The sequence below is a fragment of the Phacochoerus africanus genome, chromosome 9 (assembly GCF_016906955.1).
Source record: "Phacochoerus africanus isolate WHEZ1 chromosome 9, ROS_Pafr_v1, whole genome shotgun sequence".
Taxonomy (NCBI): Eukaryota; Metazoa; Chordata; class Mammalia; order Artiodactyla; family Suidae; genus Phacochoerus; species Phacochoerus africanus.
This window is the reverse complement of record NC_062552.1, coordinates 124,961,088-124,988,826: the sequence shown is the minus strand read 5'-3', so window position 1 is coordinate 124,988,826 and position 27,739 is coordinate 124,961,088. Positions and strand designations below refer to the sequence as shown.

Genomic DNA, 27,739 nt, shown 5'->3' with positions numbered 1-27,739 from the left:
CTCACCTAGGGAATCAGCAGGAGAAAAAGAGGGCGCGGATCGCGAGGGAGCGCTTGGCCTGGACTGCGGGCCGGGGATGGGTACCAAACACCAGGACCCCTCTTCTCCCAGCCCAGGTCCGGCAACGGCCGCCCCCCTGTATCTGGCCTCTCTCGGCTCATCCACCTCGCTCTCCTCCGCTTCCCAGCCCCGAGCACGTTGGGGGTGGTGATGAGGTTTGGCTCGAACTTGGGGAAGCGGAGGAGAGGCAAGAGGAGGGGGTGTCCTGGGCGGGGGCCGCACTCCGTGCCACCCCCGCCCCGCAGCAGGAGCTGCTGCGAGTGTGATGGCGCTGCAGGCCGGCTGTCCCTCCCCCCTCGCCCCTCCCTCCGCCACCTTGCGCTTTTCTAGTAGCGCCTCCCGGGGACCCCAGCCACCAAGCGGGGGTTGGGGGGGTGGGAGGAGACAATTTTGCAGGTTCGGGAAGGGGGCGAGGGAGGAGCAAGGTGCTGGAAGGGGGTTAGGGAGGAGCCAGGTGTACTGAGGCGCCCGAGGTGGGCGGGAGCCCAGACACCCGGCTCCAAAGCCCCCTGGCCCTCCCCCGCATCGCCCCCTCCCCTCCGCTGACAATCGCTGGGAGAAGTTGGATGGGCGGCCGCCCGGGCAGCTGTAACCGTGTGCGTGTGTGTCTGTGCGCGCGCGCGCGCGCGGCGGCAAGTGCGGGCCCCGCTGCCTCTCCCGCCTCTCTCCAGGACCCCGCAGGGCTCCCCTTAGCTCTTCTGGCGACCCCACGTTCCCCACCCCGGGTGTGTGCGTGCTCGTGGACATCCTGGGCACGGCCACAGACCCCTTCCCCTCTTCCTTCCTCTCCCGCGCCCCTGCTAGCTAGGCTCCTTCTCTCCACCGCCCCCACCCCCACCCCCACCCCCAGGGTCACTATGGGGACGCGAGGGAGAGATTTGTGGTTAATTCCTGCCGCTATTCAGAGGGAAGAAAAAAATAAAGGGACCAAAGGCAACCCGAAAGCAATTTACTTCAAGCCTTTATTATTGTAGTGTAAAAGAAGTTTATACACAGGGAATATTTCCAGCAAAACACTCACTAAACGGCCTTCAAATCAGGGGCCCCCCACCTTCCGGCCCCGCAATCGGCAGCTCTGCCTGAGAGACCCCTCACTCCGGGTTCCCAGGCTCTTCCCCCCATCTCTCCTCTCCGGGCTCCACCATCCAAACCCCCTGTCCCTGGAGCCCTAGCCCCTTCCTTCTTCCCGGGGTGCTGCGAACCTCGCCAATACCTCCCAAGCTGTCTCCCTCTGTCCCCCAACAGTCCCCCAACCTCCCTCTCCCACCCCGTTGATGTGGTTTCATTAAGGAAACCCAGAGCACTTTCCCCTCTCGGTTTGGGCGCTGCTTCGAGTCTCCTGCAATTCAGAACCGGCTCGTGGTCAAGACCAGTTAGAGACAGCTCGTCATCAGCAGTGGGGCTCGTGAGCATCCCAAATGAGGGGGGAACGTAACCCTGCCCACCCACCCTTCCCCATTCCAAGCCTCCTCCCCCAACTCAGGGACAAGAAGTAGACACAAAAGCAGCAGGGCATCGCCTCCGGACGAGCGACAGGTGTGGGTGCCAGGCAACTAGGGTGAGCCAGACGCGGTGCTGTAACCTAGCTGCGCCCAGGGCGCGCGGCTGCGGCCAAAGTCTCCTTGCGCGGGGCCAATGCGCCTGGCTAAGGGCACGCTGGGGAGAGCGCGTGGCAGGGGCCTGTGCAAGGACAAGTCCAGGGGCACACAAGCAAGGGTGGCGCTGCCTCTGCAGCCAGAAGGGGACTTAGAGTGAGCCAGGCAGCACAGGTGAGGGACAGTCACTGAAGCAGAGCCCCGGGGAGGCGGAGGAGAATCTTCAGGTGGCTTGGCCGAGGGGGCAGACTCTGCCTGCGATCCATGGCTCAGCACAGCTGTGTCACTGGGCCCTCGCCAAGCCTGACTTCGTTTGGGGCGTTTGCACGTGGGCTTAGAAAGCTCGAAGGCAGAGCCCACCAAGTTCAGTCAACTGTCCAGCAGTTGTTTACACTCGACGGGGCTGAGGGCCGTGCAGCTGCTGATCGTAGCGCTCCAGCCAGGTACGCAGCTCGGAGACCTGGTAGCCATCGGGGCCGCGGCCGCCCTGGTACATAATGGTGCCACTCTGGATGACATAGAGGCGCTCGAAGTAGGCGCCATAGGCGGAGCTGCTGGAGTTGGCCATGGTGTCTAGGACGAGAGAGCATTCGGGCGCACCCTGCTGCAGCACTCGCGCCGCGCTGACTCGGTCCTCCAGGCTTCGGTGCTGCGGGATGCTGTAGGGAGAGTCTGTGGTGACCCAGCCGTCGGAGGGGTGCGCTTCCTCAATGTAGATGATGAGGAAGTCGACGTCGCGCTGGTACTTGGTGACCAGGCGCTGGAAGGCGCTCATTCGCGCCATGAACGGTGGTCAGGTGCAGCTTCCGAAATTGAGCACCAGCGGGCGGTTTCCTCGAGCGTAATCGAGGATGTGCTGGTTCTGGAAGCCGTCGGGCAAGACCACCTCAGAGTTGGGAGCTGGCCCGCCTTCGTGAGCCTGCTTGAAGAAATCCAGCTTCTGGCCGTGCCACACCGCCCTCAGCGACGCCAGGGTGCACAGGCGGTTGTCGTCAGACACGCAGATAGGCGGGTCGTCGGGGGGCACCTCGTCGCCATCACTGTTGAGCTCCACTTCAGTTTCAGGCTCACCCCGACGCCGGCGGCCCAGTAAATGCTTGCGGATGCACAGGAAGTCGAGCAACCAGAGCATGCAGGCCGTGCCGAGGAAACGCGGGAAGAGCACGAGGCACGAGGCGGTCTGGGCGCAGAGCCTCAGAGAGTGAAGCAGCAGGGAGCGGAGCATGGTGGCGGCGCCCCCCAGGGGCCCCTGGGACCCTCTACAGCCCCCCCCCACCAACCGCCGCCGGCCGGCCTGGCCAGGCATCTGGGCTTCGGCTGTGCGGGGAGCTCGCTTTATAGCCGAGGCTTCAATTGGCGGGAGACTCCACCTCCGGCCCGAGCCCGCCCCCTTGCAACTCGAGCCCGGGGGGGGATCACCCGGCGGCTCCGCCGAGGCCTTAGAGATCTTGGGCCGAGGGCGGGCACCGGCGGCCGGAGGGCGGGGCGGCCCGGCCGGGGGGCCGGCGGGGGCGGGGCGCGGCCCAGGAGCCCGCTCTCGGGGCCGGAGACCCGGGCCTCGGCGGCGGCCCCGGACGGGCGGCTGGAGCGGGGTCCCCCGGCGTCCGCGGCGGAGGACCTCCGGCTAGCGCGAGCGCCGCGCCGCCCCGGTCCCAGCGGCCTGGCCCCGGCCCGCGCCCCTCTTGCCGCGCACCTGAGCTGAGCTCCCCGGCGGCCGCCGCGCCGCGCCGCGCCGCAGCTCCGGTTCGCTTCCCGCGCGCCGCCGCCGCCAACGCCGCCCCCGCCGCTGCTGCTCTTGCGGGGCCGCTGCCCAGGTGCCGCGGGAGCCCGGGTCCGCGGCCGCCGCTTCGCTGGCCCCGGCTCCCTCCCGCCGGGGGCGCGGGCCCGCGAGGAGGCAACTTTGGGCCCCCGCCGCCTGCCGCGTTCGCCCGCGGGCGCCGCTCGCCTCCCGGAGCCCGCCCGCCCGCTCGCCTCCCGCGCGCGCTCACACTCGCGCCTCGCACACGGCCGCCCCCCGCACCGCCCCGCCACGCACACCGCGCTCGGTGCCCCCCGCCGCCGCCCCAGGCCGCAGCGCGCAGTCCCGGCCGCGCCCGCCCCGTCCCATCTCGCCCGGCTCGGCGCCGCGGTTCTCGGGTCAGCGGCCTCCGGGGCCCAGCGGGGAGGTGCGGGGGGCAGGGCCTGCGGGCCGGTGAGCGCCTGGCGCCGGCGACGCGGAGGGCCGGGGAGAGCTGCGCGGTGCCTGCGCCCCAGCCGACCCGGAGCGCTGCGGGTACTGGGCGCCGCGGGCGCCGGGCGCGGGGCGGCGGGCGCGGGGCGGCGGCGGCCCCGGGCGGCTCTCCCACTAGGGGTAGCTGTTGCCTGAACGCCGGAGCGCTCCCCTCTCGCCGCTCGCCTCGCCCGGCGCAGCCCCGGCCGCCAGGCGCACCCGTCCCGTGCGTCCCCGGACGTTGCTCTCTGCCCCGGGAACGTCGAGACTGGAGCGCCCGAGCCGAGCCACCTTCGCCGACCCGGAGCGCTGCGGCTCGACTCACCGCGGAGGCGCTCGGACGCGAGAAGTGCGTACTCTCAACGGGGGATGTGTGCAGGCTTTTAGGGGTGCGGGGCAAGTCCTCAACTCTGTGGGGCTCTGGTCGGTCCTGCGGCCGCGTCCGAGATCTTCTGATCCGTCGCCGCGCGCGGCCTGGGGCCGGCGGCTTGGGGTGGCAGGGCGGGGAGTGCCTTGACCTGGGTCCCCCGAAGCCGGGAGACGCCCCAGACAAGAACCCGCAACCCGGGGGGCAAGGTGGGCCGAAACAGGACCTGGTCGCGCGCGATTTGTGCCCCGGGGGAGTCGAGACGCCCGGGGCGCCCTCGCGGTCGCGGGGACTTGTCTAGGGCGGCAGGGGCTGAGCCCGAGTCCAGCGCCACCGCCGCCTGCGTCCCGTGCGCCACCCGCCCCGGGGACCAGCCGCCCAACTTCTTCCCGGGACGGAGAAGGCGCTGGCGCCCCGGGCGGAGGTGGGAGCTCGCTGGGTCGGATCCGGGCGAGGGCGCCGCTCTCGGCGGCGGCGGGGGAGCAAGTCGGGAGGACTCAACCTCCGGGCAAGAAGCCCCCACCCGGGACCCGGCGGGCCCCGCGGGCGCGGGGGTGGATGCCCGGCTCGGGCAGAAATCTCCCGCTCCGGTTTTCGCGGCCCTGGAGGGACCTTCCGCCCCGAGAGCTCCCACCTGGGACGGCGGCTCCAGCAGGTCAAGACCCCGAGTGGAAGGAAGGCCGGGGGCGTGCAGGTAGACCCGTTTTCCTTTCTCCCGGCCAGGCGATTTCTGCTGCCTGGGGCCGCGGCGGTGGGGGCTGCGGAGCCCAGGAGCTTCCCACCCAGAGGAAAGGCAGCCTCACCCTCACTCTTCTCAGCGCGGACACGCCGCCCCTCACCGCCGTGGGTGAGGGTCCTCAGGTGGGTTAGGGAACGCGCCAGAACCAAACCTGGCTGGCGGGGCGGGGGGGGGGGGTCCCCTTTTCCAGCTCCCCGCCCCCACAGCGCGTCTCTGAGTTAGCAGCGGTTGTTTCCTTGCCTTGTATTCTTGGGGGAGGGGAGTGGAGAGGTGCCTTCTACGTGGTTAGTCTCTGAGGGGCGTTTTGAGGGCCTGAGGTTGCCCCTCTTGGGCCCCGCCAGAGGGAGTCCCCACTTTGGCTGGACCAACTGTCAAGCCCTGATTCTTTGGTTTCTGGAGGGGGAGGGGGTCCTTGGACCTGTGCCCTGGCCCCACCTGTACCGGCCTGGGACAAGGCCAGACCTCCCGCCCCCTCCCAGCATTTAGTCTCAGAAAATGGGAAAGCCGGGGCCTGGGAGAGCCTTTCCAGCTGCCTGGGATCTAGAGGCGGCAGCGGTGGTGACGGTGCTGGTATCTGGAAAGAGGGGCCTGGGGCTGAGGGGAAACTGGTCCCTCTGGCCCCTCTGGGCAGCCCAGCCGCACTGCTGACCCGCCTGCCCTCCGGCCCCAGGGAGGCTCAGGAGAGCAGTGCTCGCCCCCAGGGCTGGCAGCTGCTCTGGTGCATGTGCTTCTGTTCCTTGGGCTGACAGGCTACACCCCACAGCTTGGAATTCCACAACATTGGACGAGGCACTCAGGACGGCCTGGCTCCCACAGACCCCTGTGCAGGTGAGGACAGATGCAAAGTGTGGGCGGGACTGGTTCTTGGGACGCAGACCCCGGTGGTGGTGGTGGCGGTGGCGGTGGCGGCGTGGTGATTCTCCCTCCGGTGCTCCGTCCCTCCCTTCCCTCTCCTGACCCCTCTTTCCTCTCGAGCAGCCTCTGCCCCCCTCCCCAGGGCTGAACCTCACTCACCTTCCACCTGGCCTCTCCTACCAGCTTTGCATCCTGTCCTGACCTGTCCTTGCCCAAGGCCAAGACCCCCCGCTGGGACTTGGGGAGCACTGGGCCTTGGGAGCTGGGGCTGTGCCCATGCCACTGGGCTGTGCTAGGCCTGCCTCCTTACTGGCTGCCCTCCCACGGCTCAGCAGGGGGCGGGCAGGGGAAAGAAAGGGAAGGACGAATTGAACGGGGTCCATTTGGTGTCCAGGAGCGACTTGGACAGGGGCTGGGAGAGAGGCAGGTGGCTGGGGCCTTGGCAGCCCATGCTCCTGGGGCTGTGTCCCTAGAAGGGGGGGCTTGGCTCAGAACCTCCCTGACATTGCCCTGTGTGGGGCTTGGTGGGCAGGAGAGCAGTGGGCACAGCCTCTGGCTCCCTCCAGGGAAAGAAACTTCTAGTGCCGGAGAGATTAATGCTGAGACTCCCCATCGGGGCCACCCTACAGGAGGGCCCACCTTGCAGGAGGGCCTCCTGGCACTTCAGGGAGAAGAAGGGGTAACTAGCATACCTGTTAAAGAGTGTCGGAGAGTGACAGGTGGGTCCTGGCTGTGCCCTGGGCCAGCCTCCTAGGGACCTGGCTCCCTGGGCCTCTGCTTGCCTTGGCTACTGACTGTCTTTCCGACCCCTGCACTGGCTTCTTGATACTCGGGACAACTCCAGGCACAGTCCTGCCTCTGAGCCTCCACTCGTGGTGTTCCCTCTGCCCTTCTCCCTCACCTGGTGACTGTTACTTCTTCTGCTCCTCTGCCGCTGCCTTCACCTTGGCCTGGGTGCAGCGGCCGGTCCCGCCAGGGAGCAGAGCCCTCCTCCTGGCTGCCTGTGCCCTCTCGTGTCCTGTGGCTGCAGCCTCAGCAGGGATGTGTTTCTGTGTTGGCTGCTGCTCTGGCCCCGCTTCTCCCAGGCTGGCCCCACTGGGATCCCCTGCCACGACCAGCCTGTACCAGCACCCTGGGGGAGCCCCATAAACCTTTGTGAGATGAAGCCAAGAGTGCAGTGTGGACTATGGAAAACTCGTTCCAGGTGAATGGCAGGATATTTCAATCTGCCCCCTTGTACGCTGGCAGGCAGCTGTGAGCAGGGAGGGTGTGTTGGCGGCCAGGCCAAGGGAGGACTTGGAGGACCCGGGGCGGTGGGCAGACCGTCCCTGTGAGGTCCCCCTTGGGTGTGGCGTCTGATGGATCCACCCATCCCCTGGCTGTTGGCCAGTCTGTGTCCCTTCCCAGGAGAAGCAGCTACCTGGGCCCTCTCTGGGAGGTGCCCACCCTTTTCTTGTTTCAAGAATGATTTCTTTGGGAGTCCCCGTCGTAGCTCAGTGGGTTAAGAACCTGACTAATATCTGTGAGGACGTGGGTTTGATCCCTGGTCTCGCTCAGTGGGTTAAGGATCTGGTGTTGCCGTGAGCTGTGGTGTAGGTGGCAGACATGGCTTGGATCCCGTGTTGCTGTGGCTGTGGTGTGGGCAGGCAGCTGTAGCTCTGACTCGACCCCTAGCCTGGGAACTTCCATGTGTCACAGGTGTGGCCCTGAAAAGCAAACCAAAAAAAAAAAAAAAGAAAAAAAGGAATGATTTCTTTTTTTCCGCATCTCTCCTCTGACCTGCTCCCTCTTGACCCTGGCTTGGCTCTGTTGAACGGATGGACCCTCAGCAGGTCTGGTCCGGTCTTCGGGGCATCCTTCACACAGCGGGTGTCCACCGTCTTCACGTGGCCCACCCCAGCTGGGCACCCTCCCTGGAGTGGGTGATGGGGCTCCGGGGTGGTTGGGCAGCCTGGGAGCCAGGCCAGGAGAGCGTGTTGGGGCCCCGCGGCCTGGACGGAGCAGGAGTGGTGGCAGCATTCCAGGGCTGGAGGAGGCCTGGGGCGCCCAGCCAAGGAGAGGAGGCCCAGAGGTGACACCCTGGCTCCTTGCCATGTGACCTGGGCATGTCCTGCCCCTCCCTCGGGCCTCATCTTCCCTGCCAGGGTTTAGGGTGGCTGCTCTCCAATGCCTTCCCAGGGCTATTCCTCCTCCACCATTCCAGAAGGTTCTAGGGAGTCCTATAGGCCCTGCTGTGCACGCTGCTCTGGGGCTGGTGAGACCCCCCTCTCGAGGCCAGAACGTGCCTCTGGCCTCGTGTCCTCATTACCTGCTCCCCACCCATCTTTCACCTGCCACGTTCTGGCCACGGCTCTGGGGTCTTACCTTTGGTCTTTCCCTGCCTCTCAAACCCCGCCTGGGCTCTGACTTGTTCCTGCCCTGAGTGCAGACACAACGGGGCATCCTCCTTGCTCCCTGGTGCTCAGCCAGACCCGGTATGGGAGGCTGCCCACGGGTGCCCGGGGCCTGTCTGGAGCTGGAGGGGTGTGCGGATACTGGGCCGGTCCCTCGGGGGGCAGGCGCTGTTCTGGGCCCTGGAGCTGGCTGGGGTCAGTGCGTCCCGTCCATTGCCTTACCCTCCCTGGGAAAAGGAGACGTGTGACCAGCCTGCAGACGGCGCCCCCAATCACTTTGCTTCTCTGAGCATCAGCTTTCTCTGCCGAGGGGACCCTGATGACGCGAGTGTGTTGCATTCACCGTATTATTTACGTCCAGCAATGCCTGGTATACTTGTGTGTTCGTGTGTGTCTGTATGCGTGTGTGTGTCTATTTATTCCCTCCCTCGTGCTGACGTGGGAAGTCGGAAGAGCGAGGGAGCCATGAGTGAGAAGAAAAAGTGAAACCAAGAAGATGGACCCAGACCCCCCCTGGGGAGCCAGCGTCCTCTGCCTGGGCCGGGACCCATCCCAGATCTGGCCCCGAGCATCGTGGCGGGAAAACGTGACCGGCTGTGATTCCTAACGTCCAGAAGACAAAAGACATGACCATCCAGCTGTGCAAAACGTGTGACTATGCGTGTGGCCGTGTGGGTCCCGGCCCCCCGCTCCTGTCTGAATCTGGGGTCCCTGAGGGGCAGATGGCCCAGGGCTGCGTGCAAATCTATGCCTGAGGCTCGTGGCTGGTGGCACAGAGGAGCTCAGGACGGAGAGAGGTCCCGGCCCGGCCCGGCCGAGGGCCCAGCGGTGGCCAGAGGGTGGTGAGGGCAGCAGTGGGTTCACAAGTGATGGCTCCTCACAGCCCTGGCTGCCTCGTGTGAGGGCATCTTCTGAATCGTTTGTTCTTTTGGAGGCCCCACCCCTGCCCAAGCCCTGGTCATACCAGGCTCTCAGGGGGTTCTGGGTGCCCAGGGGCTCAGGCACGTCGTCTGCCCTCTGGGAGCCCCCTGGCCTGGCCAGGTGGCCAGGACCCTGGGAGGGGTAAGCGTATTCCTGGAAAAGCCTCTTGTTCTTCTGCGAGACCTTCTGGAACTGGTGGGACACACGAAGCCTCGGGGAAGGCAGAGCTGTGGCACAGCTGCCCCTGTGTGTGTGTCACTCTACAAGCTGTGCGACCTCGGGCAAGTTACCTGAACTCTCTGCGCCACCTTTTAATGAGGTAGGAACTTTTATTATTGCCATTTCACAGATGAGAAAACGGAGGCTCAGCTAGCCTGAGGACACGTAGCTGCTATCTGGCTCCTGAGCTCCCACTTGCTAATTAAGGGGCGATGTCCAGTGAGGTGCCCTGGGGCAGAAGGGGCCTCCCTGGGGGGGAGGGAGTGGGGGGGACCAGGGGATGTGGTGACCTGGCCTCTCAACTGCATGGGAGCCCTGGCAGGGGGAGGTCTGCCCTGGTCCTCCGGGCAGCCCTGAGTTGGCGGTGCCCGTGGGTCTGAGGACTGGGGACAGAGGTGTCAGCCTCAGCATCCTGGGTGTGATAAAGCCCTTGGCTTGTGGAAGTCCACACTGTCGGGGGTGGGGTGGGGGGAAAAGATGGACACCCCTGCTGCGCTGGAGGGAAAGTGGTGGGAGGGGTAAAGGCCACCGCACATCCATTTGGTGCAGAAGCCAGCTAACCCCGCACGGAGCAGGCCGAGGGCTGGGCTACTGGTCCCGAGCAGGACAGCCTGCACAGCCAGGGCCACAGGGCCAAAGGCTCTGTAGCCGCAGACACAGAGCCCAAAGCTCTCTGGCAGCTGTTTCAGTGCAAACACCTCTCTGGGGCTGGTGTTCCCAGGGCCCTTGGGCTGTGCCAGGGTGTGGATGCCTGCTGGCTGGGACCATCCTGTAAGGACCAGGCTTTCTATCTGAGGGGGTGCTTGACCTGCAGAATCTCAAAGACTTGGTTCCCATTCTGACTCGGCCTCCTAGAGGCTGTGTGGCCCTGGGCGCATTCCTGACCCTCTCTGAGCCGTGGTTGCTCGTCCACGAGGCAGGGTGCTGGTGGCCTCTGCTTGTAGGGTTCCGGAGAGCCTGGGAGGCCGTAGCCACCGTGGCGGGAGAAGCAGCAGCTGTCTGTAGCTGAAGCCTTTTCCTTTGCTCGGGTCTGACGGGTCTGATGGAAGGGGGTTGGCGGCAGGTCAGCTCTGGCGGTTTGCTGGCCCTGGTGGCGTCGCAGGGTTTGCTGCGCTGTGAAAGGCAGTGGTGGTGGCCGTGTGGCCAGAGTGGACCAGGAGAGAGTTCCCTCGTTCCTGCTGATCCCCCCGCCAAGAAGCCCCCCCGGTGCCGCCTCGTTCTGGGGCTGCAGAACCAGTCTTACCTTCAGGGTGCAGCCCGGCTACCTGTCCCCTTATATTCTGAAACCTGGAGCTCTGGCTCCTGCGTCTCCCTCACAAGCCCGGGCTCTTGAGGGCAGGCAGGGACGTACTTACCTGCGGCCCGGCCAGCACCTGTCGGGGCAGGTTCCAGGGGAGCTTTTGGAGGCGAACCCACTCAAGGATGCCCTTGAGCCAGCCCTTGGCCTCTCGGAGCCTCAGCGGCTTGTGGGGTGCCCTGGGGCCTCCCAGAGCAGGTGGCACTCCTGGTGGGTGAGGCTCTGTGGCCCTACAGGGCCACCACAACGGCGGGTGGTAAGTAACCCCTCAGCAAGGGGCATTGTCCCACACGTGCTGTGGGCTGTGGCAGCCCTGCTGATCTTGGCGTGCTCCCTGGCGTGCCTGCGTGAGGCCTGGTGTGCGCTCACCTAGGCTGGCGGCTCTGCTCTCATCCTCCCGCGGGCTCATCCCACGGGGACAGGGATGGGTGAGTCAGAGGCATGAGAGGAAGCGGTCCTGGTGCATGAGCCCATTGGAAGCCACTGCTCGTTCTGGGTCTGCTCGTACCCCGTCGGTCCAGCACCCAGGTGGGAGGGGGGCTGAGAGCTACTGGGCACGGGGTAGCCTGAAGGACCACCTGCCCCCGGGGTGGAGCCAGGACTGGAGCTGAGGGCTCTGGCAGTGGTTGCCCCCTCACCTTTGCCCTCCTGGAGCCTGGCCCAAGGTCACCCAGGAGCCGGTGGCTGAGCTGGACTGGATACAGCCTGTCTGACTCAGAAGCCCAGACTGGAGGGAAGACACATTTCTTTTGAGCCTTGGGTCCCCCCTCGCCCCTCCCGTGCCACAGCCACCCTGGAGGCTGGAGGACTGGCCAGCTTCAGGGGCAGGGAGGGAGAGGCCTCACGCTTTTCAGAGGATGGCTGTCCGTGGTCCACATGGCACCGTGGGCTTGCCGTGCGCCCGGCAGGTCCTCTGGGGGAACAGCCCTGCTTCCTGCTTGGCCACCAACCTGCCTGTGACTTGCGGTACATTCCTGATCCTGCGGGTCTTCTGTTCTCACCTCGCCATGGGGATGGACTCAGAGGTTGGTTGGTTGGTTGGTGTGTTTGTTTTTTCTTTTTAGGGCCGCACCTGCGACACATGGAAAGTCCCAGGCGAGGGGTTGAATCTGAGCTGTAGCTGCTGGCCTACGCCACGGCCAAGCAATGCAGGGTCCAGGCTGTGTCTGCGACTGACACCACCGCTCCTAGAAACGCTGGATCCTTAACCCACTGAGCAGTTTGTTACTGCTGAGCCACAGTGGGAGCTCCCTGGACTCAGTGATTTGTAAAGGAACTTCCAGCCCAGGGCCAGGGGTCAAGGGGTCGCAAGGGGAGAGAGAGATATTAAGGGCGAGGGTGAACCATCAAGACGGAGACAGAGATGGGGGGAGTCTTGGAGGCAGGCCTAGCCCCTTTCTGATATTCGTCTCTTTCCGGAAGCTTCTGCAGGCCCCTTGCTGCGGGTGGTGGGTGCAGAGGTGTGTATCTCCCTCTGTGACTCTGGTGACCCTGCCATTTGCCTGTCATCTGGCCTGCTGGGCAGGTCCGTGGGTGGAAGGGCCCGTGGGCCTCCCTCCGTGGCTGTACCTGGCCCCCCTTCCCTGCCTGGGGGATGGTTCCTGGTAGGGCAGGCGGGTCCATGGGGACAGGAGCCTGCGACAGGGCAGCCTTCAACACGTAGGAAACACAGTCACCAGGAGGCCCGTGGAAATCTAAGCTGTTTCTCAGGAGCAGGGTAGCAGCTGCGTCGGCTCCTCGGCCTGTGGTCAGAGGGGCAGAGACGCTGGGGAACTTTAATCAAGGCCCTGCCGTGTGCCGGGTACTGGGTGAAGTGCGTTTCCCCGCCTTGGTCTTATGGTGGAACCTCTGGGGTCAGCTGTGGAGTGGACGCCGAGAGTCGGGGTCCACGCAGAGTCCTCCGAGGGTGTGTGGGGTAGTGTGTTCATTTATTCCCTCCCTCCCTCACTCATTCATTCAGCGCCGCAGTGCTCAGCTGTTCCAAAGACCCCCCTCCCCGCCCCTGCCAGCCCTGTCCTGCAGGGTCTGGGGGCAGCGAGGGCTGGAATTCCAGGTCCGCTTGGAAGTGGGCCGGGGCTGGCACCGCAGAGATGGTGGCGTGGTCATGCCCTCAGACCGAGGCCCTCACAAAGCCGTGTAAACCCGATGCTTCCTCTGGCCAGCAGGACAAGATGCCGAAGCTGCTGGCAGAGGATGAGACGCCAGGCCACAGGGACCTGGCTTCCTAGGGCCCTTCTGGGACCCACGGTGAACCAGCTCTGCTGGGGTTCCTGAGCGACTTGTTGGGATGGCTTTGGTTGTGGGGTGGAGGGGGCGGGCAGAGTAAACACACGGCCGCCCTGTGGGGATGCGCCTGAGCGTCCGGGCCCCGAGCAGGCCCACTCTCATGCCCTTGGTGTCCTGGGGGTGGGGGCCGGGGTGGGCATGGGCAGCCTGGGTAGCCCAGGAGTCCATGATTCAGGAATTGGGCTCTAGGGGCTGCTCCCCAAGGCCCTAGGCCTGCCACTGGGCCCTGTTGGGGGTAGGTGCTCAGCAGGTGGAGCCCGCGCCAGACAGGGAGACCTCGGGGGAGGGCCTGGGAGCCCTGGGCGGGGGGTGGGTGGGAGGGAGAAGCCAGATCCTTGTTCTAGAGAGGATTTTGAGAACCGCAGGCTGGGAAGTGCTCCGGCAGGTGTGTGTTTGCTGGGACAGAGGGCCCCAACCGCCTTCCCTCACCCCACTTCCTCTCTCCCTTCCCCCTCCTCCCTGACGCCCCCCACATCCCCTCCACACCTGCCCCTCTGTCCCTCGGTCCTCCACCCCTATGCCGGTGTGCTCCCCAGGGGCCAGCTCCATGGGTTAGAAGATGCTGACAGCAATGCCCTTTCCAGCAAGAACTTCTATGTCCACCACGCGCCCAGCTGATGACGAGGGGATGGAGCGGGGGAGATGGTGTGGAATCCACCCCCAGCCCTCCGACGTCTTGCGCCCAGAGCCCAGGCCGGCCAATGGGCCTGTCCGGAGGTCAGGCTGGAGGTTTCGGACATGTCCTGGGCAGCCCGGCCGCCCACTGACCAGGAGGCATTGGTCACCTCCCCAGACCCTGGTGTCCTGCTGGGGCCAGGCCCTCCTGATGGGCAGCCCCGCCTGGCTGGTGGTGGCCCCAGAGGGATTCTCGGGGTACCTCTGTCCTCAAGAAGGGCTCTTGGGAGAGGAAAAAACACATTTCAACACCTCCAGATTCTGAAAATGGATTTCTCCCAGGGAAACAGAGACTCCGAGCTCGCTCCCTTCCCTGAGAGAGAGCCAGGAAAACAGCGGGGGAGCAGGGGCGGGGGAGGGGCGGGAGCCTCCGCGAGGGGGACGTGGATCCTGGGAACAGACGTGGAGCCAGAGAGAGCTGGATGCAAATCCTACGGGCCAGCGACAGCTGCGTGACCCGAGCATGGGACTTGCCCTCTCTGGCCTCTGTTTGCCTTTCCGTTCAGTGGGGTCCTTCTCGCCCTGCCTCCCAAGGGATGCTTTGAGGATGTGACGTGGAGAAAGCAGTTCTTCATTTTCAGGCCTTTTTCAGGATGAAGAGCCTCCCTGAGTCCAGGACGCCAGTGTCCGAAGATTTCTGAAGGTTGTTCCATTGAACCCAGGAAGGCTCCAGAGTGCCGGGGACTCTGGGTATGACAGCTGTGTGGCCTCGGTGAAGGGGTCGGCTCTCTCTGGGCTCCAGTTTCCTCTTCCGTCAATGGGAGCAGGCTCTCTCCCTTGCTGGTCACTGGGAGAGTCAGCTGGGATGTGGGTGTCTCTCCAGGCTCAGCGCCAGCTCCCAGGTTGCTCCGAGGGGTTGGGTGGGGGCATCTCTGGGGGCAGGGTGGCGCGGGGCCTGGCTGCCCTGGGTGTGGCCGGCTTCAGCTCCTCTGCCCTTCCTTTGCTGGTCCTTTCCAGGGCAAGCCCTCCCCCTTCCCTGCTTTGGCTGGCAGAGCTTCGAGGCCACCTCCTCCAGGCAGTCTTCCCAAACGCCTGGTCAGCACCGAAGGGTTCCCTGGCTTGGGCAGGTTGGCACCTGGGGGGCCGAGGGGACTTTGCAGCTGCCTCCTGCTGGGCTTCTACACTTCTGACCTCCTCCTCTCCATCTTCCAGAGCTGAGCTTGAAAATCTGCTGTCCTCTCAGGCTGCTGCCCTGCTGCTCTGCCCGCCGCTCCTGAGTCCCGTCCAAACTGCCTGGCCTGGCCTTCCAGGCCTCCAAGTGGGGCCTCCGCTTCCCTCTTCAGCTCATCTCCCGCCCCATCCCGGCCCTGACCCAGTGCACCGGCCACGGAAGCATCGCAGCCTCGACTCCACGAACGCCAGGCCTGCGAGCCGGGACCATCACCGCTCCAGGAGGCGCCAATCAAGGCCACTCGCCCGGACTCCGTGTCTGGACCTGGGCCCTGTCTTCTGCCTCCGAGTTCCCCCGCTTCCCGACCCGCCGCGGTTTCTGCACGCGCGCTTCCTCCGCTGGTACCACCCCCTCCCTTTCTGGAACTCCTTCCAGCTCATTGTCCCAAACCCTAGCTGTCCTTCAAGGCCTGGCCCAGACGTGGCCTCCTGGACCTTCCCCTCCCCCCTGTAGTGTGTGTTGCCTTTTATTTGTGACCTTGGGTCTCCGAGTTCCCGGGAGGGAGGGGTGATGGGGGTCTACCGGCAGGGACGGCTAGTGGTCCCCCAGTACTCACTCTCCTCTTCCGAAAGTAAAAGAAGCTCCAAATTTGAGCTGGGTACATGGCTCTTCCTTCCTCTCTCTCTCTCACTCCTTTTTTTTTTTTTTTTTTGTCTTTTTAGGGCCACACCTGCGGAACATGGAGGTTCCCAGGTTAGGGGTCCAATCCGAGCTTCAGCTTCTGGCCTACAGCACAGCCACAGCAACGCCAGGTCCGAGCCACATCTGCGACCTACACCACAGCTCACAGCAACGCCAGATCCTTAACCCAATGAGTGAGGCCAGGGATTGAACCTGTGTCCTCATGGATGCTATTCAGATGCATTTGTGCTGCGCCTTGATGGGAACGCCCTTTTTTTTTTTTTTTTTTTAAGGCCGCACCCACAGCATGTGGAAGCTCCCAGGCTAAGGACTGAATCAGAGATGCAGCCGCCAGCCTACACCACAGCCACAGCAACGCAGGATCTGAGCCGCGTCTGCGACCTGTACCACAGCTCACAGCAACGCAGGGCAACCTGCTATCTTTAATCTGGTGTTATTTTGGCATTTGTTACAGTAGCCAAAATGTCATCTAATTAGTACAGAGAAGTCCATCAATGGTTTGCAGACTGACTAAGTGATTACCAAGCCGAGTTCAGGGAGCTGCAGCTTGGAGGCTACTTTCCAGAGCATCTGAGGTCACAGACGTGTGTGTCCATGGGTTTGCGTACTGGCTCTGCCTCATTGTAATTGTGGCTCCTTGGACAAGCTGCGAACTGGCCCAGTGGCTCAGATGCCTCTTCCATGACATGTGGCCGAGATGAGGTGATGCACACGAAGGGCCGGGTTTCAAAGGTCCTTGTTCGTGTTGGATCCTCACCTAGGCTGAACCGGCTTCCATGAGGACAGAAGGGTCACCCCTCATCTTGCCTGCCCCTCCCCCTCCTATTCAAAGAGACTGCCCTCCTGTCCCCTGCACCCCGCCTTTCCCTGGGAGGGCCAGCGGATTTAATGAGCCCACATGAAAACATCCAGCTTGTAGCAATGAATGGTTTCCCTTAAATTAATGATCTGGGAATCTCTGGAAATGGCTGCAGAGGGGAGAGGGGGAGTTTCCTTTTTCCAGAAGCTCTTTTTAATATTGCAGCGTTACAGGCCCCAAGGCTGCCCCATGGGAAGCAGTCCCGTCTCGACCCTTCCCCGGAGGCTCCTTGGAGGCCCCTGCCCACCCCTCCCGGCTGCCCGGTGCTCAGCATCGTCCAGGTGACATCTGGGCCCCTGATGTTCTGACCAGTGAAGTCAGGAAGAGCCTTCCCTCGGCCCGTTTCTGTCTTTGGAACCCTGGACTCCAAGGCCCAGCCGCCTGGAAGTGATCAGAGAGACGCCCGGCTGGCAGTTTCAGGCTCCCCACAGGTCCCCCCGTGGCTTCTGAAGATGGGGGACTGAGAAAGGGGGCCTGGGGACCCACCCGACACGTGAAACTGGGCGTGCTTTTCCCTGCTGTAGAGTCGAGGCGTCCCTTTCGGCTGCAGCCGGAGAGCAAGGCTTTCAGGGCTGGAAAGTGGTGGGTCGAGATGGCGCCGTTCCAAGCCTCCCCCGTTAAACATTCTTCATCGTGGTAAAATCCATCGGACCCTGCAGTACGGTCAGGGGCACTGAATACACCCGCGTGGCTGTGCCAGCCTCGCCACCGCCCATCCCCAGAACCTGTAAAATGGAAACTGTCCCGTTGAACACGAGTTCCCCCTCTCCCGCCCCTGGCAACCCCCTGCTACCTTCTGTCTCTAGGAGCCTCGCAGGAGCGGGTCCTACGAATTTGTCCTTTTGTGCTGGCTTATTTCGCTCAGCATGGTGTCCTCCAGCTTCATCCATGTGGTCCTGTTTCAGCATCTCTTTCCTCCCTGAGGCGGAAGAATGGTCCATGCTGGTAAAAAGCACCTGTTGTGTTCCCATCACTCATTGATGGGGACGGGGTCACGTTCCCCCTTTTGGCCGTGGTGAATCACGCTGCTGTGAACACGGATGCGCAAATGTCTCTTCGGCATCTCAGTTCTTCGGTGGAATCACAGCATCACGTGATCATCCTGGGCTTCCTTTTCAAAGCCCTTCCGCGCTCGCCCCACGGCTGCTGCAACGGACACGGGTGCCCACCGTGCACAGGGGTGGCCCCTATTTCTCCACCTCCTCCTCACACTTGTTCTTTGCTTCTCTTTTCTCTTTTATTTCAGAATCACCATCCTCACGGGGGTCAGAGTGGCCCTTTCCACGGGACGGAGGTGGGACTGAGACGCAGGGAAGGGACAGGTCTTAAGGCTGTTAGTGGGTCTGGGGTGGGGACCCTTGGGGCGTCCAGGCCTCCGTCCACCCCCCAGGGCTGGGTGCTCTTCCCGAGACCCCTCAGCCTCTGAGCTCTCGCAGCCTTAGGCGGAGGGTCCTGCTGGGCCTCCCCCTCTGGCACCTGCTTCTGGAAGCGTCCGAGGCAGGCCTGCTCAGGAGGTGCAGGCAGACTGCTCACAGAGGCATCCAGGGTGGAGAAAGAGCTTGCAGACCCCTGTCGCCGAGGGCTCATGGCCGGTTAGGAGCCAGCGGGTGCCGGTGTGAGGCACACTCTGATGGGGTGACTGAGTCCTGCGAGGAGGAGCAGGAGGGACAGGGACACTTATGAGTCTCCATCCTGCAATTCCAGGGCTTTCTGTGGCCTCAGATCAGCGTCTTTAGTTAGGGTGCCCCCCATTTTGACCCTGAGTGGGCATACAGCTCACTGGAAGCCGGAACTTGGTTCTCGAGCTGGGGACCCAAGGCCAGGGGATTGTCACTGTCAAGCCACCTGCCGGTGGGACCCTCTGGGATAGTCCTTTTATTCCTGAGGCTCAGGCTTTTTAGAAAACCCAGGCCCCTACCTTCTAAGCCCTGGATGCCATGGATGATTCCATTGGCTTCCAGCAGCAGTTCCTGTCATGGCTCAGTGGAAACGAATCCAACTAGTATCCATGAGGAAGCAGGTTCGATCCCTGGCCTCGCTCAGTGGGTTAAGGATCCGGCGTTGCCATGAGCTGTGGTGTAGGTCTCAGACATGGCTCGGGTCTGGTGTTGCTGTGGCTGTGCTGTAGGCTGGCAGCTATAGCTCTGATTCGACCCCTAGCCTGGGAACTTGCACGTGCACCGGGTGCGGCCCTAAAAAGACACACACACAGGAGTTCCTGTCGTGGCTCAGTGGTAAGGAATCTGACTGGGAACCATGAGGTGGCGGGTTCGATCCCTGGCCTTGCTCAGTGGGTTGGGGATCTGGCGTTGCCGTGAGCTGTGGTGTAGGTCACAGATGTGGCTTGGATCCTGCATTGCTGTGGCTCTGCTGTAGGCCGGCGGCTACAGCTCTGATTAGACCCCTAGCCTGGGAACCTACATATGCCACAGGAGCGGCACAAGAAATGGCAAAAAGACCAAAAAAAAAAAAAAAAAAGACACACATACATGCACAAAACCCCAAACCATTAACTTCCAGCAAATTCCTCGTTTGTCCAGGGTAGAGGATCTTGCGGCTCTAGAAGGCTCCGCTGAGGACAGGGCACTGGGATGCGGGCTGCGTGTGGGAGGACTTGCTGCCAGGCTCTGGCCAAGGAGGGTTACGTCAAGCAGAGGGATGGCATGATGAAGGCTGAAGGAGCAGGGGTGCTCAGGGCAGTGGGGGAGGGGAGTGGGCCTTGGGGACCCTGGAAGGGGCTGAGGTTGCATGATTTCCTATTGCTGCTGTCACAGCAAGTTGCCACAAATGTAGCAGTATAAACAACATATGTTACCTGACAGTAGTGGGGGTCAGAAGTCCAAGGTGGGCTGAGTGGCTGATTCCTTCTGGAAGCTTCTGGGGAGAACCTGTTTCCTCACCCTTTCCAGCCTCTGGAGGCCCCAGCGTTCTCTGACTCACGGCCTCCTTTCAGCTCCACACCGCTCTGACTCTCCTGCCCTCTCTCCCTCGTTAAAGGACCTTGGCCATGACACAGGCCAGGACATTGGGCCCAGCCCGGCCGTCCAGGCTCCCGCCGTCTCGAGTCCCCTAGCTTGATCTCTTCTTCGGAGCCGCCTGTGCCACGGAAGGGAGCATGGTCCCGGGCTCCCAGCATCTGGATGAAGCCGACAGCTGGGTCCAGCCCCTTCTGGGGGGTGGTGGGGAGCCACTGAAGGCGCTAAACAGAAGGCCACGGTCAGATGGGGCTCCAGAATCAATCCCTTTGGGAGGCTGTGGAGGCCACGAGGTCCCGTGAGGCCAGGGCATGTCCTTCTAGGGTGGGGGTGGGCGTGGGGAGTGGTCGTACCGTGGAAACCCAGGGCCCCCGGCAGCACCCATTTCTCCTCCAGGAAAGCCAGTGCTCCGCCTTCAAGGACCGCCTCGGGCTCTGTCCTCTGTACCCATTGGCCCTCACACCTGGAGCCACCATGGTTTAAAGCATGAGGCTTGGTCCCTAGAACCGTGAGCGTCTGGGAGCAGGGTCCAGCCTCATGTGGCCCAGAGAGCCTCGTGAGGGTCCAGGGGCGTCAGGGTGGCGTGGGCTAGGGTCTGGGGATGCGATGGCACAGCCAGCACTGAGACCCCACTCAGGGGCCTGCTGGACGTTATCAATGACCCGAATGCCCGGGTGGCATCCTGCAGCCGAGGAAGGGCAGTTTCCTTGGGGTCAACAGCAGAAAGTGTGGCCAGGCCAGGCCGGGTGGGGCCATCGGGTCCCCTGAGGAGAGCGGGGCCTGGGCTTGCCAGCTGAGGGGGCAGTGCCTGATCTTTCCCAGCTGTGGGGTTTGCCCTGAGCTGAACCAGCCTGTGGCCCCAGAGGCTCTGGCAGCTGAGACAGGCGGTGAGATCTCCCGGGGGGCCTCAGTCAGGGGCCATTACCTCCTTCTGCTGGGGAGATAATGCAGCACCTTTGCCCCTGCCCTCCCTTCCTCCCCCCGGCCCCTTGGAGCTGGCACTCGCTACCCTCAGCCTCCCAGTCCTGCCCCACGGCAGCCCCTCCTCCCCCACCCCTAAGGATGGCCGTCCTACTCCTGGCTCTGCCCTCTGGTGCCCTCTGAACCTGGCTGCCCCTCTGCCCGCTGGGTGTCCAGATACACAGGTCGCAGGTCCCCAGAGCCTCTCTTTTATTTATGGACTGACAGCCACTGAGACCGCTTTCCTACCAGGTGGGGGCTGTAGGCTGGGACACACACATGTCACTGCCTTTGCCCTTGGGAGGGGGGTCCCCTGCCTCTGTAGACCCAGACAGCTTCCCAGAATGAGCAGCTGCCACAGGGGGGCGTCAGAGGAAGGGGGGCAGCCAGGCTGGTGGCCTCTGGATCCTCCGTGCCAGCCTGCTCAGCCCTGCTCTGAGATGTTCTATTCTCTGTACCTCTGGACAGCATTTCTGCTGTCAGAACGGAGACCACGTTGAGTCAGGTTCTTAACCCTGCAAAGCCCTGAAGCCCTGAAATAGGACTCAGTCTTGTTTCTGCCCCAGGACGTTTGCACCTGCTGCTTTCCTGCCTTGAACATTTTCCTGAGCTGCACGGCTGCTTTGGATGAGTGAGGATACGGGTTTGGGTGCCATGACAAGACCCAGAATAACAGTGGCTTAGACACAGGGGTTTGTTCCTTGGTCAAGAAGCATCTAGGGTCTCACAATGGGATTTATGTCACATCCCTGTGTCATCAGTTTTATCATTTACTGAATGTTTTTATTTAAATCAACTTGCCTTTTATTTTGCATTTTTATGAAAATTTTTTTCTTTTCTTTTTTTTTTATGGCCACACCTGTGACATTATGGAAGTTCCCGGGCTAGGGGGTCAGAGCTGCACCCGAGGTCTACGCCACAGCCAGGGCAACCCTGGATCCATGTCACATCTGCGAACTGTGCTGAAGCCTGTGGCAATGCTGGATCCTTAACCCAATGAGTGAGGCCAGGAATCAAACGCACATCCTCCTGGAGACTGTGGCAGGTTCTTAACCCACTGAGCCCCTCACAGTAGGAATTCCTCAACTCACCTTTCAAACTTAAACCCTTATGACCTAAGTAATAGAATCTGAAATTTTGGCTCTGATGTGCTGCTAGTTATATATATTTTTTTCCTTAATACATATGGACATACATAAATAACTATTGAAATAGACAAATTTCCCCCCTTGGATACACTTTAAAATCACTCGTCGCCTTCCTCAGAGAAATCCTGAACTCCCTGGCTGGGGAAACGGAGGCTTTGTGAAGGGGTACCACGTGACAACGCATCTGAGAGTCAGTGGTCCAGCTGACCAGTGGCTCAGAACATCGGCCTGCCCTCCAAGCAGCTGCATCTCTGCCTCCTGGGTGAGTACTTCAGGGCAGAGCGATTTGTTGGGCAGTGATGTCCTGCTCCCCTGTCCTCTAGCCCCCATCCTGAAGCTCTGTGGAGCCCCTTGTTGGCACCTGGTGTATGCAGCTGGCCTGGTCTGGGCCCCCTGCCACTTGGGTGTCACCTCCTTCCACCTTCACCTTCAGTGCCCTGGGGTCCCGCACCCCAACAGTGGCCTGGAGGCGGGGCTTGGGGGTGGAGGAGTGACAGAGCAGAGGGATGTCTCTTACCTGCCCGGCTCTAGGTCCTGTCTCACGGACAGGGATGGCTAGTGGGCCTTTTCCTTTTCTTCTGAGGCAGCTCTGGCTGGACACCTTCTGTTGGGCCCTCAGACCGCGTTCTTGCTGGGCTGAGAGGAAACATGTCAGCTCTGGGGCGGGCTGGGGGTGTTGGGAACTTGGACCTGGATTCTAAGGACCAGAAGCTCAGCAGAAAGAAGAGCATCCAGATGGAGAAGTCAGAGCTGCCTGGGCAATCCAGGAGGGCTTCCTGGAAGAGTACGTGCATGCCGCCCCTCTCTCCCTTTTGTGCCCCGCGCTCAGCTAGGTGCTTGGGCTACCCCAAGCCCTGTGGGACACTGCCGCCTCCGGTTTGCACCGGGGGACAGTGCTCAGCCATTCCACAGTCACAGCCTGCAGTTTGTAAAGCCAGCATTTGATTCTGCCTTATCCGAGGCTTCCTGTGCTAGTCACCTATTACTGTGTGACAAAGCACCCCAAACTTAAGATGGCAGTGTTTTTGCTCTCTGTTCGGGCATCACTTAGCTGGGTCCCCTGAGGAGGGTCTCCCCCCGCCGCTGCTGTGATCAAGTTGTCGCCTGGGCTGCATGGGTCTCCAGGTCCAGCTGGGGAAGGATCGGCTCCCAGGTCCTGCCGTGGCGGTTGGCGGGGCCCCTTGCCAGCTCAGGGCGGAGGCTGCCCTGGATTCCTGGGCACACGGCCCCTCCAACATGGCAGCTTGCTTTATCACAGCCAGCGAGCTGGAGTCCAAGACACGAAGGGCCAGCCTTTCATCGTCCAGCTGTGGGAACATTTCATCACCTTTGAGAAAGGAGTCACAGGGCCCCCTACACTCTGGGAGGGAGGTGACACAGGGGAGAACCCTGGATGGGAGCCATCCTTGGGAGCTGCAAGGGCAGGGGTTGGCCTGGCTCCTGCCCTTTGAGGCTGGGCTGTGGCTGCAGGGTAATTTGGAGCCGCGACAGAAGAAGACAGAACAGGTTCTGGGCACCAGCTGCTGAGGGGTCTCCAACCTTCCCTGGCAAGTACCCCACCTCCTGCTGCCAGCCACCTCCTCCCTCAGCCACTGGGACCCCTGTGGCCTTTCCTGCCACCTCCAAGGCTGCCTGGGGGATGGGAGGAACACCCCTCCCCTGCCCCCCATGGTACCTTCTCCCCAGACCTCTTTTCAGGACGGTGGGGAAGGATTATGAGGAATCAACCATTTGTCTTTCAAACGTTTTGCAATTTTCCTGGAAATGGTAGCGATCCCAGAGGGGCTCAGGGCTGCTGCTCTGACCTCCAGCCTCTGCTCCAGCAACCTGGCCCGGGGAGACAGTGAATCCCACGGCAGTCGTTCCAGGAAAAGGCGGTCTGGGTCTGAGTCCGGCCCCCGGGGTTGCACTGGCACTGGTCAAGGGCAGCCAAGCTTCTGGAGCAGTTGGCAGGAGAGGGCGGAGCAACGGGGGAGGGAAGAAGGTGATGAGAGCGGCCAGCCCCCAGTTCCCAGAATGACCCCCCTGCAGGGCTGGGGATTCCTAGCTCTGGGTTCCCCCTTCCCGTCGGGGCTGCTCTGGGCTCCTGGTCACAATGACAGGGCCCCGCTGCGGAGACGGCAGCCTGGGAGGCAGGCTCAGCGCAGGAACTGGGTGACTTTGGGTGAAGCTGGCTTCTCTGAGCCTCCACCGCCCAGTCTCTAGAAGAGGAACGGGATGCTCGCCTGGCTCTGTGCCCCCGGCAGGGGCTCCCCTGCGCCCAAGGGCAGTGGCTTGCAAGGCTTCCAAGGTGAAATGAAATCAGGGCGATAGAGCCTTCGGTACAGGATCCCGCTTAAAGTTAGGGCCCCAGAACGCCACGGTCCTAAGAAAGAAAAGGCAGGTCTGGAGCCCACCCCTCATCCCCCCCCCCGCCCCCGCATCCTCTGGGAGGGGTGGGGTTGGGAGGCTTGGAGGTGGAGCCAAGGTGTCCCCAGGTGTGGAAGGGGCTGTGCACCCTGCCCCAGGAAGTTTGAGGGCTGGCTGTCCTCAGGGCTGGGTGGACGGCCCTGCTCGCGCCTCTGCACCTCCCCCCTCCCCACCTGCTGTAGCCTGCACTCTCCGTGGCCTTTGGTCTTCTGGAACGCCCCCACCCCCAGTCCTCAGCCCGCCTCGGTCTGGTCTCTGACCCACGTTCCAGGACCGGAAGGCAGGGCTTAGCCTGGAGATTGACTGACAGCGGCTCCCTCCACTGGCACCGTCTCTCCCTCTGGGCTGCAGGATGCTGCCCTCTGCATGTTCCTCCCTGCCCCCCAGAGGCCTGTTGGAGCCCCGCTTTCTCTCTGTGGTCCCCCTCCATCTCGGGCAATCTCCACTCCCACTGCCCTCTCCCTGCAGGTGTGTGTCCCCTGAACTTCTCCATCAGGATGTCCCCAGGCAAGTCATCACTCAATACGGCCACACACAGCTCAGCGTCTCCTGCCACCCTCCCTCTGCCAAGATCCACACCCCGCTCTGCCGGCTCCTTCCCAGGATGGGCTTTCTGCCCCACAGGACTGCATGTGCCAGCTTCCCTTGCAGCTAAGCACGGCCTGAGATGGCACCTGGCAACAGGACTGTGCAGTGCCTGGGTTCTGTGGGGCAAGGGAGGGCACGTGGCCACCGGGGACGTGGGCCCTGCTCTGAGAGGTCAGAGCCGCCAAATCAGAAGCCGACCCCCTGCAACCTTGGGGGGGAGCAGCTCCTGTTTCAGTCCAGACTTCTAAGTGAGCAGGAAACTTTGTGGAAGCCACTGTCATTTGGGGTGTGTCACAAAGGGACCTGCCGTGACATCTCTGGGTGCACCGTCCCTGGCCCACCCCTGCACCCCTCCTGTGATGCACCAGGATGAACCTGGCCCTGTGGTTCCTGACCCCACACCCCCAGGGTCTCCTGCACCCACGGTGAGGTCCCGACCTGTCACCCAGTCCCCTCGTGTCTTGGGAGTTGTGGCCTACTCCCCTGCTGGCCTTCTCTCTGGGCCCTCAGCCCCCTGCACTTAGTCCACACACCTCTGTGGATGCAGCACCTACTGTGTGCTGGGCCCTGAGCCCGGCATTGGGGTAGCATTGAGCGAGCTGGTTCCTGGCACCCTGGATATGGTCGTTTATTTCTGGATGTGTCTGCCACGGGCTGGGGGCACGTGGAGGGCAGGCCCTCCCTGGTCCACCTCTGAGCCCAACCCCCAGGCCCAAGGCTGAGCATCCTCGTTGAATGAATGAATGAGGGATGATCAATGCCCGACTTAGAAGGGAGCTGCAAGGGCTTCAGATCTGTCTCCTGCCGGGCTTTCGGCGCCCACTGCATCCCTGGCGAATGGGCAGGGTTTGCACCCTCTGGGGAGAGGGGGTCTCTCCTTCATGCTCTTGGGCTGCTGGGGCCTTTTCCTGCAGCCCCTGATCACCTCTGAACCCCAGCACCCCCTGGCATCCCGCTCTTGGGGAGAAAGAGCTGCTCCTTGGGGTCAGGGGTGGGTTCCTGCTGCCCCAGAGCTGCCACACAGCAGGTGCTGCCGCAGGCCTGGCCCTGGGCAGTGTAGCCAAGAGCCCCTGGGCTCTGGGGGTGGGGTTGGAGCGGGCACAGATGAGCAGAGGTCAAGTTTCTTTGCCAAGGTCTTCTCTTGCTGGGTGGTGGGTACGGACCCCTGCCCTACCTAGGGAGGCCCAGGCGCTTGGCCGGAATCAGAGCCTGAATCCTGAGCTTGGACTGCGCCTCTCACAATGGCCTGACACTCTGCTGGCTGAGGGGCTGCTGCGGGCCAGGCCCTGGGGCCGAGATCAAAAGACACGGTCCCATTTCTGAGGGGCTGTCCGTTTAGCAGAGTGACAGGTACATGGGTGCTTTTGCAGTAACACACGGTGTGTGCCAGGAGAGTCACAGAGACCTGAAGCAGAGCCCGCCAGCTCTGGGCTTCGAGAGGAAAGGCTGCCTGGGGAGCCATGGAGGACTTTGGAGCAGAGGGGCCCCGGGGGTGGGGTGGGAGCTCTCTGCCTGGCAAAGTGGAAGGAGAGGCCTCCAGGCAGAAGAATCAGGACAGGAGAAGGTACGGACATGTCAAGTTGTTTGGTGATGCTGGAGCAGAGGGGGAGGGGAGATGGGAGGGCCTGGCCCGGTCCTGGGTGCGCCCCCCACCCCACGCTCAGGCAAAGAAGACCGAGCATGCATTCAGGGCAGGGGGCAGCCAGGGTGGGTCCCCGCAGGGGCAGTGATGGGGCTGGAGCCAGGGGGCCGGGGAAGAGGGGTGGGGGCACCGAGGGTGACTTCTGGGTGTCTGGCTTGGGCAATGCCAGGACCACTCTCCAAGGAGGAGTCCCAGCAAAGGGCCGGCACATCCCACCTTGGGGAGGAACTGCCCTTGTGGTCTTCTGGGGCCCAGCGTGGGGCTCGGGGACTTGAGCCGAGGCTCCCGCCTCTGCCCTCAGCCCGCAGCTCCGTGTGCTTGGGGCCCTGGCCAAGACTGGGCGGTTTAAAGCCATTGGGAGCCTGTGGCTTCTGCATCGCCAACCAAACTCGGACCTTCTGGTGTTTATGGTTGGCAAAGGGTAACTTCCTGTTTTTAAGAGAAAAGGATGAGAAATGCTTATTAAAAAGCCCTTTGAAAGGCATCAAAAGACTTCCTGAACGTCAAATGATTCTTACAAAAGAGCCACTTAATGATTTAAGCAACAAGAGTGGGAAACATACTGGCTAGGCCTCTTCAAATGCTCAGGAATTCTCACAAAACCCAGGAGCTATTGGTGGCTGCGTGTGCTGTGGACTTGGGGGACCCAGAGGAGCTAAAAATAGCTGGGAGGGCCAGGGCAGCGCTTCTGTGGGACCCAGGAGGTAGAGAGGGCCCCAGGGGGACGCTGAGCCCGGGAGTGGTTGGGCATCTCCCCCAGGTGAGCCTAAACCCTGCTCCAAACCCCCTCCTGGCTCCAGCGACCAGAACCTCCTCAGGCCTCTGAAACCCCCCAACTTTCTAGTGAATTCCCCCTGGCCTGACATCCCCCAACAATGAGCTGCCCCATGTCACCCGCGGTGACCCAGACCTGCCTCAGTCCTGGCAGACATCTCTCTGTCTACACCGTCTGCATCCAAACGGCCCCTTAGCCTGGTGGGCGCCACCTGTGCATTGTCCTTTGTGCCCCTTGGCCCCAGCCCTTGCCCAGGTTTGACTTGGCTGTGATGGCAGCCTTCTCACTGTCCTCTGGCTGCCCTCTCTTCTGTCCACTCATCCTGGCCTTCCACGGCCACCTCGGTGTCCCCATGCTGGACACAGAGGACACGGGGAGATGCAGACCCTGCCTGCCCTTGGGGACACCCTCCGGTGAAAGGGGTCTTTTAGACTGGCCACCGAGAAGGTGCGCAGACGAGCTGGTGACTCTCGTCCTTACAGAGAGCTGGGGCCACCCCGGGGAGGCCATGGACCAGGAATCTATGTTTGATGGGGAGACACACCCGCCTCCCCCAGGTCCCTGGAGTCCTGTGTCATTGCGGAGCTGGAGGCTCCAAGGGACCCGAGTCCCCTGATTTGAAGGCCTCGCATCCTCCGCATCCCAGGTGTGTCACCTCTGCCTGATATTGTCCCCATCAACCCAGAGGCCTGAACGCTTTCCTCTGTCCAGGCTCCTGGCCTTTCAGAATGGTCACCTCAGCCTGGTGAGCCAGAGACCCCTGACCCAGCCTGCGTTCTGCCCACCGAGCCAACCGGGGACCCCCAGTGCCGAGCCTGGGTCCAGGGACCTCAGGTGTCCTCCCAGGAAAGGATCCCCCCCCCCAAATTGTGACTATTTGTTCCTGGGTTTCGCACCAAACAGGGTACGTCGTTACTTAGGCAGCTATTAAACACTTCAGTGCCTCCCAGAAAA

General features: G+C 62.6%; 2 protein-coding genes across 2 annotated transcripts; both read right to left on the bottom strand.

Annotated features, from left to right (window-relative positions):
- Nucleotides 1-1,004: 1,004 nt before the first annotated feature.
- Nucleotides 1,005-3,147, bottom strand: DIO3 (iodothyronine deiodinase 3). Its single transcript, XM_047795692.1, has one exon. It carries the CDS (start codon nt 2,959-2,961, stop codon nt 2,449-2,451), a length of 513 nt encoding a protein of 170 aa, XP_047651648.1. The 5' UTR covers nt 2,962-3,147; the 3' UTR covers nt 1,005-2,448.
- LOC125136775 (collagen alpha-1(I) chain-like) lies at nt 2,991-11,064 on the bottom strand. Its single transcript, XM_047797557.1, has 9 exons — nt 11,025-11,064; nt 10,714-10,862; nt 10,244-10,397; nt 9,893-10,127; nt 9,662-9,734; nt 9,183-9,331; nt 6,465-6,517; nt 4,284-5,005; nt 2,991-4,220 (listed from the first exon to the last, which is right to left on the bottom strand). Exons 1-9 carry the CDS (start codon nt 11,062-11,064, stop codon nt 2,991-2,993), a joined length of 2,805 nt encoding a protein of 934 aa, XP_047653513.1.
- Between the last annotated feature and the right edge of the window lie 16,675 nt (nt 11,065-27,739).

What these genes read in the sequence shown, in the direction of transcription:
- DIO3 (XM_047795692.1), bottom strand. Translation starts at nt 2,961, where the DNA reads ATGCCTGGCCAGGCCGGCCGGCGGCGGTTGGTGGGGGGGGGCTGTAGA.
- LOC125136775 (XM_047797557.1), bottom strand. Translation starts at nt 11,064, where the DNA reads ATGAGCCCGCGGGAGGATGAGAGCAGAGCCGCCAGCCTAG. An exon ending in GCAACCACGGCTCAGAGAGG is followed by an intron (nt 10,128 to 10,243) that starts GTCAGGAATGCG and finishes TGGTCCTTACAG; the next exon opens with GATGGTCCCAGCCAGCAGGC. An exon ending in CCAGGAGGCCCTCCTGCAAG is followed by an intron (nt 5,006 to 6,464) that starts GTGGGCCCTCCT and finishes CTGGGTGGGAAG; the next exon opens with CTCCTGGGCTCCGCAGCCCC.